The sequence below is a fragment of the Zalophus californianus genome, chromosome 6, assembly GCF_009762305.2.
Source record: "Zalophus californianus isolate mZalCal1 chromosome 6, mZalCal1.pri.v2, whole genome shotgun sequence".
Classification (NCBI taxonomy): domain Eukaryota; kingdom Metazoa; phylum Chordata; class Mammalia; order Carnivora; family Otariidae; genus Zalophus; species Zalophus californianus.
In genome coordinates, this window is record NC_045600.1 from 31527193 (window position 1) to 31539668 (window position 12476).

The 12476-nt window shown below is 55.2% G+C and overlaps 1 protein-coding gene across 3 annotated transcripts in view; it reads right to left on the reverse strand.

The window, feature by feature from the left end:
- Positions 1 to 12476, reverse strand: part of GALNT16 (polypeptide N-acetylgalactosaminyltransferase 16) — a 91700-nt gene that overhangs the window by 27444 nt on the left and 51780 nt on the right. For 2 of the 3 annotated variants that reach the window (XM_027570846.2, XM_027570847.2), the window contains exons 3-6: positions 6837 to 6994; positions 3269 to 3367; positions 2295 to 2362; positions 1248 to 1313 (exon numbers count right to left, since the gene is read on the reverse strand). In XM_027570846.2, coding sequence (XP_027426647.1) covers positions 1248 to 1313; positions 2295 to 2362; positions 3269 to 3367; positions 6837 to 6994 — 391 coding nt within the window. Of the gene's footprint in view, positions 1 to 1247; positions 1314 to 2294; positions 2363 to 3268; positions 3368 to 4054; positions 4189 to 6836; positions 6995 to 12476 lie in introns of those variants that run through there. The other variant, XM_027570848.2, reaches the window with a different exon arrangement.

Below are 12476 nucleotides of genomic sequence, written 5' to 3' on the forward strand. Positions count from 1 at the left end.
ATCTCTCTCTCTCTTTCTCTCTCAAACCTTCAGTGGCTCCCTACTACCTGCCTTATCAAGTCTAAATGCCTTTCTCTGGCTTCCAAGGTTTTCTGCCATCTACCCTCACCCCACCATTTCCCCTCCTGACCAGACCCAGATTCTCCCAGGCAGGGAGGAGGAGAGAGAGGTTAAGGGTGGCCTCCCTCCTCCATGTTGGAATTCTGGCTCCTCTACTCATCACCGTGGGCAAATTACTGAACCTCCTTAGGCCTCACTTTCCTTATGTGCGAAGGGGGACAATGGGCTGTTAGGAAGAAGGAATGTGAGAACATAGGCAGAGTAGATGCCTGCTACAGGTGAGCACTCAGGGAGAGGGCTGTTAGTATTGCAGGTGGGCCTGTGCCTGACCAGCACTCGTGCCAAGTCCACAAGCCTGGACTGCTCTGCCTTGCTCCCTTCACCTGTTTCACTGCGCCCTCACCCAGGCAAGGCCTAGTCCCCCATCACATCCCTCTCCTGGGGTCTGCCCCCATATCACCATGACCAGTCTGTGCCTGTGGTGAGTCCTGACTCCTTGGCCTTACAATAAGCTCTCCGAGGGCAGGGACCAAGTTTCATACTTGTTTTGTGCTTCCTAGATTGCCATGTACAATCCTAGCTGCATATGGCTGATGCTCCAAAACACCTCTCGATTGGAAGTGAGGTGACATCGGCTTTATAACGCCCCGGGTGTCTAGGTGGCTCGGTCGGTTAAGCATCTGCCTTCAGCTCAGGTCATGATCCCAGGGTCCCGGGATCGAGCCCCACATCGGGCTCCCTGCTTGGCAGGGAGCCTGCTTCTCTTTCTCCCTCTGCCTGTCACTCCCCCTGCTTGCTCTTTCTCTCTCTCTCTCTCTCTGTCAAATAAATAAATAAAATCTTTTAAAAAAATAATGTCCTTTGGTTTTCTTGAAGCATTTCCACATAGTTTATCTCATTTAATCCTTACAATAGCCATGCAAGGCAGGAAGGGGACTATTATTAACTCCACCCCTCAGAAGAGATAACCCAGGCAGCCAGAAGTAGAGCGACTTGCCTACAGTCATGCGGTGGCAGAGGCTGACCCAGGATAGCAGAAGGGCCTTTCCACAGACCTTGGTCCTGGCCACCAGGAATGCAGCAGGCACATGCTGGCTTAGTGTGACATGGTGCCAAAAGGGAATGGGGAGGTGCCGAGGTCTAGACCAAAATGGGTCTGCAGTGGCACCCAGGATCCAAGAACTTACCTTCCCGCCGATCATTGCGCAGGCACTTGACCTTGGGGATCCTGGTCAGGAGCAGACAGTCTTCAGCTGAAGGTGAAGAGAAGGAAGCAAGCTCATTCAGATATGGGCATCAGACCACGGGGGGTTTGGTCGCCCCTGCAACTGCCCAGAAGATGTCTCACAGTAGGTTCAGGGAAAGGGAAGGGGGTGGGGAGGTACACGGAACCTGGTCATCTCTAATGGCCAAAGGATTGCCCTGTGCCTCACTCCCAGGCCAGACTGAGGAATACTCATGGCACTGCCCCCACACCAGAGAGCACCAGCAGGTCAGCGGGTAGCCAGGTCAACACCAGCACAGCCACACTGAAGGGACAATCCTCAGCATTTGGCACTTGTAATAACAAAGGATGCTGCTGATGTTGCTTCTGTTTTTATTTTTTTATTTTATGTTATTTATTTATTTGAGAGAGAGAATGAGAGATAGAGAGCACAAGAGGGAAGAGGGTCAGAGGGAGAAGCAGACTCCCTGCTGAGCAGGGAGCCCGATGCGGGACTCGATCCCGGGACTCCAGGATCATGACCTGAGCCGAAGGCAGTCGCTCAACCAACTGAGCCACCCAGGCGCCCGCTTCTGTTTTTTAAAAAAATGTCATCTCACTGGTGTCCCATCAAAACAACACCTCTTTCCCCTTCCTTGGCACCTGGGAACAGATTCAGGGAGGGCACCTAGAAAAGACTGAAGATCCCGTTGGGGCACCTAGGTGGCTCAGATGGTTGAGCGTCTGCCTTCGGCTCAGGTCATGATCCCAGGCTCCTGGGATCAGCCCCGCATCGGGCTCCCTGCTTGGCGGGGAACCTGCTTCTCCCTCTCCCTCAACTGTTCCCCCTGCTTGTGCTCTCTCACACTCTCTCTGTCAAATAAATAAAATCTTAAAAAAAAAAAAAAGATCCCGGTTGAGGGGCAGGGGTCAGCCCGTGATATCCAGCACGGCCCTGGGAGTGCTTGTCTCCACGCTCTGGGGAAACGAGAGTTTGGAAGGGTGCGAATAACAGGAGGTAGAAACTTACGATCTGAACTGAAGTCATCCACTAAGATGATCTCCTGGATCAGGCTGGCTGGAGTTCGGTTCAGGACACTGGAGTGATGGGGACATAGTGATGGGGACAGAGGAGCCTGGATTTAGGGGTCACCTTCCATTTACCTCTCCCTGCCCCAGGACTGCCCCACCACCCAGCTCAGGGGCTGGCACACTAGCCACGAGCAGCTTCTCGCAAAACTCCCGGGCCCTGATGAGCGGCTGAGGAGCGGTATGGTCCTCAGGCTCTTCCAAGGACCTGGCTGACCCTGCTGCCTGGACCTGCAGGCACCTGGGACCTGGTCCAGATGGGTTGTGGGAACTGCCCCAGTTTCGTTGTCAAGACAGGACCTGTAGCTGCTCTGACTGCTTAGGCTTAACAAGTCCTGCCAGGGCCAGGGGTGGGGGGAGGGGGTGGGTGGGACCCCACCCAGCTAGGCCCGGAACTGCCGGCCTGCTTTCCTTCCCACCATCCTTCCTCTTCCTCTACTCCCTGGGAAAGGAAACCCAAGCTTCTTTAATCCCTGGAATACTCCAAATCCTATTCTCATTAAAGAAATGGGGCAAGTAGGAGTTAAACTTGACCGCAGGCCCAAGTTAAGGAGGACAGAGGGGCACCTCCCTGTGAATCGCTGGCTGGCACCTACTGGGCTGACGGCCATCCACCTGAGGCTTCATGTCCACCCCTGACTCCCTTGGCTCCTGCCCCTTGAATATCTGCCTTTGTCCTGGGGACCTGACCTTGTGCTTGTGCATCCTAATAACTAGATTGCTGGGGTCTCTCTGACCCTGATTCACCAGCTCCAGCTTTTCAGAAGGATAGGACTCCCCCTCCCAGGGGCTGACCTCTTCACACCATCTGGCCCCGCACCCTGTCTCAATGTGCGCCCCTGCCGGGGGCTTGGCAGATCTTGGGGGCCTTGGGAAGCAGCACCATTGAGGCGAGGGTCCTGAGATGGGGCTCACCTCTTCACAGTGCGCAGGAGGGTGGAGCGGGCCTCATTGTGGAAGGTGATGATGACGCTGGTGGCCGGCAGGTCCGCAGAGTAGGAAACAGACGGGCAACTGCGAATGGAGCACAGGGGTCAGAGGGCACCATGGGAACATCCTTAGGACAGGCTGGAGGCTTCTCTCTGTCCAGCCTGCTGCCCCCAGGAATACCGCTGTGGGACAGGGAAGGCAAGCCTGAAACCAGGGTGCGGGGCTGCGCTCCACGCCCACCCTCCGCCCCACTCCGCCCATCCGGCCTGGAGCCCACGGAGGGAAGCCACAGGTTGGGGCACTTTTCCTGGCCTGGTCACCTTTACCAAAGACCTAGAGCCCTCAGACCCCCCCATCACTGAAGCATTCAGAAAGGTTCTGACAATCGTGTCTGTGTGGGCACCGCTCCAGGCCCCGGGGACCCAGCCCTGGGCCAACAGACGGAGCTCCCTGCCTGCCAGAGAGAGACAAAACGGGGGAGACAGGGAGACCAGCCTCTGTTCAGCTACAGCGGCAGCACCCTGTGGCTTCTTTCTCTTCTCCTGGCTCGCGACATTGGAGGCTCTGGAGAGGAATCACCCCTCTGCTATAGTCCTGTGACTCCCTCCCTCTCGCTGCCCAGCCCGGACAGCTGGCTGGTGACCCGGGGCGGGAGAGCAGCCTCTCTCCTCCAGGGGTCCTGACCTCCCCCTGGAGCGCACAGAAGCCCCCCCCCAGAACACCCCGAGCACTGCCTGCCACCCCGCTCCCTCCCCCTTCTCCGGCTCACACCACATTTTCAGCCCTTGGCTTCCCCCTCCTCCGGAAAGGGAATTAAAACAATCCATTCCTGCCAGCCTCCATCCCTGTCGCTTCTGCGAGTGCTTTTATTCGTGCTCCTGGGGCCGGCGGGAAGGCAGCTGGTTTTCATGGCAATCTTCTTTATTACAATTGCTCTCTGACTATTCCAGCAGGGTCTGTTTTCTCATTCCAGCACTCACGCCCCTGACAGCGTCTTACAGCCGGATTCCCAGGCCCATTTCCTGCCCTGCAGAGCAGATGGGGTCAGAAAGGCAGGAGTCCCACCAGCCTGGGACCCCCATGGGAGGAATCCTGAGAGGCTTTAGAAGCATTCTCCCTGAGAGGGGATGTAGTAAGTAGGAGAGGTGGAGGGGTAGGGAAATTCACCTCTGCCCCCCCCCCCAGAAGCCAGGCTTCCCAAGTGCATCCTCCCAGAGGCGTGCAGATTTGGGGGTGGGAGTGGGCTTGGCCTGCTGGGACAGGGCAGGGGGAGTGCTGGGAGAAGCAGCTGCTTCCTGGGTTCCCGGTCCCCCAGCACTGACCTCCAGGGACCCACGTCCTGACTGGGAACCCCAACCATCTGGTGCCCAGGAAGGAGAGAATCTGGATAGTGATGCCCATTCTCCACCTGAAAGTGGCCTACCTACCCATACCCCATCTGGAGGGTAGACCTGACCTCCCCCCCACCCGCCCCCTCCAACTCTCTCCACTCTGCATTTCTCTGGGATTTACAACCATGATGATGGCGATTTATCTGGCTCTCAGAAGCCAAGAGCCTTTGAAGAGGTTTGTCCCAGGCCTGTGTTTCAAGTTTGGGGTGCTGGTGGGGTTTTCTTTGTGATGCTGGTAGGTCTGTCTTGCCTGGTCTCTCTGTTCCTCTTGAGGGGGCTCCCCAGATTGAGGGCTGGACTAGGAACTAGCCTGACTGTTTGGAGGCCAGCAGAAGCTGCTATCCGGAGCGCCAAGGAGAAGAGCAAGGCTCTTCTCCAGCTCGTGAATGCCAGCCCCTCTGTGGCTTCACCTACATGTGCATGCACACACACACACACACACACACACACACACACACACACACGCACCCTGATCCACCTCAGGCTTCTGAGAGGGCTGGTAGCAACATGGGGGCAGGAAGGGAGGCTGGCCTCACCAAACCACCCCTGCCTCACACTCGAAGAGTCTCATTTTAAGACCTGTGTCACCCCAAGAGGAACTCCTCCTTTAAGTTCTTCAGTGAGCACCTGAGAAGCTATGAGGTGGTCTTAGTGGGAGGGAGGGCAGAGGTGATCCAGGCTAACCCTGGATCAGTTCAGAGATTTGGATCCATAGAACCTCTACGTCTTGGGGTCAGGGTTGGCCATAGCCGGGGTGGCAGTTGCCAGGAAAGGTCTCCAAGTAGAGCTGTGTGGACATAGCCTTGTGGGCCCCACAGTGCAGGTGGACTCCACACCAGCACTGACAGAAAGAACTTCTGAGATCTGAGCTGGCCATTGGACCTGTGGGGAGACCTTTCCGAGTAGCAGGATTATTGTCGTACTGGCAGTGCTGGGGTTCCAAGACAGTGAGGACAGTCTGGGGCTCCCCCAACTCCATGTCCATCTCCTCTTGACAGGCGGCCAAGCCCACCGGATTTCAGGCTCACCTCCATGAGTGACATGGAAGGTGCTAGAAGCATGTCCCTTTCTGCACCCTTATCTCACACATACCTTTTGTGCTGTGGAGTAGCTGCTTCAGAAGGAAAAGCAATCTTGACCTGCATCATCCCCACCTACCCTTAGACCAGGACCAGCCTGGTGCTAGGTACATAGCTGGTCCAACACAGCCCGTTGGTCACTCAAAAATGCAGGCACATGGGTGAGTCTGCTCCAACAGCCCCTCACTGCCCTGTCGGCACAGAGCACAGAGGAAGCCCCCAGACCAGCCTGGGTTGGCAAGAAACCTTCCCTGGAGGAGAGGACACCGAGGGGGGTCGTGAAGGTACAAGTGGGGGGTGGGGGTTCAGGCGGGGGAAACAGTGTGTGCATAGACAAGGGCGAGGGGTCAGGAGGGTATAGGACTGCAGGAGCATTAAGTGCTAGGCGAAAAGGAGCAGAGGTTCAGGGCCTGGAGGAGCAGAGGTTCAGGGCTTGCACTTCAGGGTAAGGACCTCAGACTATTCCCATAGGTGAGGGCAGGAAGGGGGAACTGGAGGTGGCGACTATAATCCAGACAGGACACATGAAGGGCCTGAACCAAGGAGGGGGCATTGATGGCTTGCCCAAGGTCAGTCACTCACACCGAGTGCAGTCAGAGTGGGGATCATCATGGAAGCTGTCCTTGGTCCTGCTCTGGGGCCTCTCCCACCTACCACACTGGGAGAGCCAAGAGCAAGGTTGGGGAGCATTTCTGGGAACTGCTGAGGAAGCGGGGGCAGCGGGGCAGAAAGAGGAGAATCCCTTGCACAGTGCGGGCAGGGTTGGTGGCCCCTCTTCACCTCAGCCACCATCAGCAGGCTCGCCCGCCCCCTCTGGCCTCCCTGTGGTCCCCTGGCAGCCCACTCTCCCTGGGACTCCAGACTGAGGTGCTGAGTGGCCTCCCCGGTGCCCGCTGAGTCTCCTTGGCTGTCACAGGCCCTCAGGAGGTCAATGAAACAGAGGAGGCAAGAGGACAACTGAGGGTGAGCGTGTGAGGGTCTCAAGAACCAGATGGAGTCTGAGGAAATCTCTCTCATGCCTTCAGTCCCTGGGACTGCTGACAGGGGCCGGCCCTGCCCTCCATGGCGTGATGGAGGCTGTACCTGTAATGGCGCGTGTCCCGGATGGCTCGGTCTGGGCTCAGCTTGTCACTCTCCAACTGGTTGAAGGCATGCTGCCTGTAAGGGTCCTCTCCAGCCTTCAGCTGCTTGGCTGCCAGGTACGCCTTCTCATCGAAGCCTCTGGAGGGTGTTCCTGTCACCTGAGCCAAAGGTCAGCATCAGAGGGGTCGCAGGCAGGAGGATAAAGCCGCCACTGTGGGGTAAGCACTGATCCCGCCGGCAGGAGCCTGCTGCCTTACCTCGTCTGTACCTTATCCCAACTCTGTGAGCAGGAGATCAGTATTTCCCCCCTTGTATGAATAGGGAAACCGAGGCTCACGAAATTAAAAAAAAAAAAAAAAAAAACAGTACCCAAACTGCTCTTAAAAAATGAAGGCTTTTTTTTTTTTTTTAAAGCCCAAGGTCAAAGCTAATGAGTCACAGGTTCTGGATTCAAACTGGTTGTTCTGACTCTGAAAGTCATTCTCTTGCCCAGTGTTCTTTGCTGGATTTGGAGAAGGTGACCCCCGAGATGAGGTGTCCTGAGGGGACCACCAGCCAAGCTGGAGGTCGCCAAGCAACCTACAGTGTCCTAGGGATAACCTTGAGCCTGACCCTGGACTAGGCATGCAGTAAAACACCCAGGGCTTGGACAAGCTGCTGTCCAGAGAACTACCTGTGAGGACAAGCGGGGCCCTTCCAGGCTCGTGCCAGAGCTGCCAGAACACCCAAACGCAGACAATGGTGCGTCTTCTCGGGGACTGGCGCTTGCTGCTGAGACAGGCCCATGTCAGAGCTCCTGGCGCGCCGGTGCTAAGTGCGGGGTAGTGATGGATCACACAGGCCATGGCCCAGCCTCTCTCCTCTTAGCCACACCCCACTCTGTGCTCCCAAAGTACCCCCATGAAAGACCCTGGGGAAGGACACATCTGAGATGAATGGAGAGATAGATGGATCCTGACATCTCCTTATTTGAACCAAACTGCGGGCCGGATGTTCCCCCAGAGTGCCTTGAAATATCAACAGTGAGAGCATCCTGACTGCAGCCCTCCCACCTGCCCAGCAGCCTGGGCTGGAGCTGTGGGCCCCCAGAGGCAGCGGGAAGGTGGTCGAGGATTATCCAGACACAGAACTCTGCATGAGGACTCCATCAAAGGCCTAGCTCCAGAGGGATGGTTCCTGGAAGGTAGCTGGACCTGGGGGAGAGGAGACCGAGGTGTTGCGTGATGCTGGGGGACATCCACAGTGGCCCAGGGCCTCCATGAAAGCCTAGCCCCGCACCTCGCCAGCAGGAATGTGGAAGGCTCCAGGGGGCGAGTATCTCCTTCAGGGATGCCACTTGGTCGGGTTCCAGCCTCTGGGTGCATCCTGTCCTAAGAGCCAGCCCCTGAGCTCCCTGAGGTCAGAGCTGGTGAGGAAGGTCTCCTCATGTCCACCCGGCCCAGCCACACGCAGATGCTCAGGATGGTGGCCACGGCGGCAGCAGCCACACCGTGATTGATATTCAGAGTTCGTGCCATGACAAGGGCTGGACAGATGTGGCAGAGCCCCCACGGGCTGGAAATCCATTTCAGGAAAGACAGAAGGAGGGAAGGAAGGAGAGAGGGAGAGGGAGAGGAAGGCTGTTTTGACCTGAACCTTGGATTGCTAGAAGGACCCAAGCTGTCCATCTTGGAGAGTGAGCAGGAGAAGTTCTCTGTGTCCTTCCCACCTGCGAGAAGGATGGGTGCTAACTCTGCCCCCCCAGTTCCTCCCAGTCCAGGTCAGAGAAATGGAAAGTAGCTTCCACTGATATCTGCGATAAAATAAAAGAAAAACTGCAGAAGCTCCCAAAGGGAGAGTATGCCACTTAATTATCCTGCAAGCCAACTGTGGGAAATAACCATGTTTATTTATTTAGGGCTTCTGGCCACTCTACGGTCTCAGGAAACCTCTGAGTCCTCATCCCACACTCACCCATGACCCAAGAAACATGGATTGAGAGCAGTGCATCTACCAGGCACTGGGACACCCCTCTGCAAGTTCCAAGGCCTATCTGATCATTCATTCAGTTGTTCAAGAATGCTTGAGTTCACTCACTCCTTCATCCAGCCACCCAGTCATTCCGCAGAGCTCCACAGAACACTCCCTGCTGCCAAAGGGAAGGAATGCTCAGGAGACTCTTCCCCCGTCTCAAGCCTGCAGCCTCCCTGCGCCTCAGGCGAAGCTTCCTCAGGGCTCTAGAGAATATTGTGGAAGACCAAGGGCTCAGGCCAAGGTTCACTAGAGAAGTTCCGTTCACTAGCGAAGCTCACTAGGATGAGCTAGACATCCTCAAAGATGCTGTTCAGAAGTGTCTGCTTCTGAGTGTGCTCTAGCTGTCCTCCAAGGTTAGACCCTTCACTTGTGAGCCACCGCGTGAAGAAGGGTACTGTGGAGTCCCAGTCCCTGCTCCCTCCTGGGGGTCTTAGCCCTGCTTCCACGTTGACCCAGCATCTCTGGGGCCTTGAGCCGAAACATCAGTTGGCCCCAAGTCAGCCAAGTGGAGGGGACACTAAGGAAGGGGGGGATGTGATCTCTGCGGGGCTTTAACTTCCTCTCTGCCCAGCGCCTCCCTGGCCTCACTCTGTCCCGACCCACACCTCTTCCACCTGGTATCTCACTAGTCCATATGCCTGCACCGCAGCTCATACTTCCTCACGGCTCTCGACCCCTCCTTTCCCTTTGGCCCTGTTCCTTGATCTTGAGACTTTCAGGCCTTTGAATGGCCCATCGGTACCGCTAACTCAACACCTCAAAACGAATTTGTCCCTGAAGACCACCACATGCTTCTCCTGCATGGCTGGTTGCAGAGGTGGGCAGTGCTGACCTCCTGGTCCTCCCAGTAACACATGCAGGGGTCATCTGTGATGTCTTCCCCGATGCTCCACAGCCTGACCGAGACCACTGCCCTGCACATCCACAGCGGTGTCCTATGGGCGCACCACTAGTGCTAAATCAACATATATTTCCTGCAAGTCTCGTACGTGCAGACGCTGTGCAAGAGGCTGGGAAGATGGAAATAAGCAAAAGCAGCATGGACCCCAGAAGAGAAATCTAGGAACCGAGATCACCCCTCACGGCTCCCCCATCCCATGCCACACCTGGCCACGGAAGTTCAAGAAGAAACCCTCACCCTCAACCTCAGATCATGGGTAGCTGGAGAACTGGCTGTGGAAGCCCATCCCACCCCAAGCCTAGCTGGAACAGGAGTCCAGACAGGGCGCATGCACCACAGACTGTGGACCAGTGAATGCTCTTCCCCTTCTGCCCTGTTTTCCTACCCACACCGCTTACTAAGCACGCTGGCGAGGGGTAAATGCATCCTTTGGCTCGAGGCTGCAGGACCATGAGGAGCTATATCTGGATCAGCCTGGGAGACCTGAGATCCTGCGCTTGGAGCCAGTTGGAGCCACTATATGGGACTCGTACTGCTGCCCTTTCTGGAGGGGACGAGGGCACTTGGAGCTGTTTGTGGAATTCACAGATCACGTGGCACCGACATCTGTGCTTTACTTCTCTTTCTTTTCCACTAGATGGTGAGCTCCCCGGGCGCCTGGGTGGCTAAGTTGGTTAAGTGACTGCCTTTGGCTCAGGTCATGATCCTGGAGTCCCGGGATCGAGTCCCGCATCGGGCTCCCTGCTCAGCAAGGAGTCTGCTTCTCCCTCTGACCTTCCCCCCTCTCATGCTCTCTCTCTATCTCTCATTCTCTCAAATAAATAAATAAAATCTAAAAAAAAAAATAGATGGTGAGCTCCCCACCTAAGGGCTCCCAGCACCCAGCACGTAGTAGGGACTGAATGGATGTCTGCTGAATAAAGGAATGAATGAGTGAATGAACTAATGGATGAATACCTAAATAATGTCCCTGCTCTCAACTGACCTATAATCAACGGTGGAGAAAACCACAGCTAACAAAAGGTAATGCTGACATATCACATGACCTTCCGTGGCTTTCACTCTCCTGAGCTCACAGTGGCCCAGGACACTCTATGTGTGGGGGCCCAGTTACCTCATGGGCTCAGGTTCTGCTGTTGCCCCCTCCCTGGCTCTGTTCTGGCCACACTAGCCTCCTCGTGTTCCTTGACACTGCCGGCACCCTTCCCCTCAACCCTTCTGTTTCTTCTCCTTCCTGGAAGGCTCTTCCGGATGTCTGCATGGCTCCCTCCTTCACCCCTCTGCAAGGCTCTGCTCAAACCTCACTTCTGTGAGCCTTCCCCAATGGCCCCCCCCACCTATAACACTATGACCCCAGCCCCCCATTCCCTATCCTCCTGCCTTGTTCTAAATTTCCTTCTAGCTGATGGAAGTGTCGTCTGATGTTCCTTCTATGTGTATTTTGCTTAGTTATTTTATCTTTCTGACTGCTTCTCCCCACAAGAATATAAGAGTCACTAGGGCAGGGATGGTCTGTTTTGTTTAGTGCTGGATCACAAAACCCGGAACAGTGCCTGTTGGTAGGATTCAAAATCAATGGCTAATGAATATGCGAGTGATGAGCTGTCATGACCCCGCTCATCCCCTTCCCCTCCCACACATGTGTACTTGGCTAACACATTACTTGGAACTGAGGTGGACCAAGTTGGTGGCAGGGTAGTTTCTGCTTACCTTGGGGATTTCCTTCCCACTCATATCTCTTGGCAGGACTGTTAGACACCGTCCCCCTGTCTCATCAACACCTTGATCACCCCCACGGGGGTGGGCACAAGGCCCAGGCTAGGCTGATCTATCATAGAGATTGGTGAAGCAATCATCATTTGACTCAATCTGGGCCAATCAGAATCCACCCTGAGAACTTTCTGTACGATGAGCTCTTTTGGTCATCACTGCTAAACCTGGGAGGCAAGTCCTCTTGCCTCCTACACGGAGAAATTTTGTTTGGAGAATGAAGAAGAAACAATCAGAGCCAAGAGCCAGAAAGAAAGAGCTATAGTGATATTATTTGGGGGTCCCTGGAGCTAATCATATCTGATCCCAGTTCATCCTGGGGTTTTTTCTATCTGTTTATCTGCCCATCTACCTTCCTACCTACCCACCTGTCTTATCTACCAATCTGTCCTCTTTTTTTTTTTTTTTTGCTTAAACTAGTTTGAGTTGACTATCCTCTTTAATAACCCAAAATTCAGAGATGTCAGTCCTTCAGACATTCCAATGAATAGAAAACCATTCTCCAAAAGTAAGAAACAGAGGTGCCTGGGTGGCTCAGTCGTTAAGCATCTGCCTTCGGCTCAGGTCATGATCCCAGGGTCCTAGGGTTGAGCCCCATGTCGGGCTCCCTGCTCTGCGGAGTCTGCTTCTCCCTCTGCCTCTGCTGCTCCCCCTGCTTGTGCTCTCTTGCTCAAGTGCACGTGCTCTCTCTCTCTCAAACAAATAAAAATCTTAAAAAAAGGTAAGAAACAAAATCAAAAACAAACACCAAAAAATGAGCCATGAATGGCAATGACACAGTTTGGTGGCAGCCATCCATTCCAAGATACCAGGCTGGTCCCTGGCATCTGGCCCAGTGACTTGAGCCTAGAGTCAGGTGGGGCATTCCCTGCCTTCCCCAGCAGGCAGGGCTGTGGTCAGGCTTGGGGACTGGAGAGGGGATCCATCTGGACCACAACATAAGAGTCCCTTGAGTT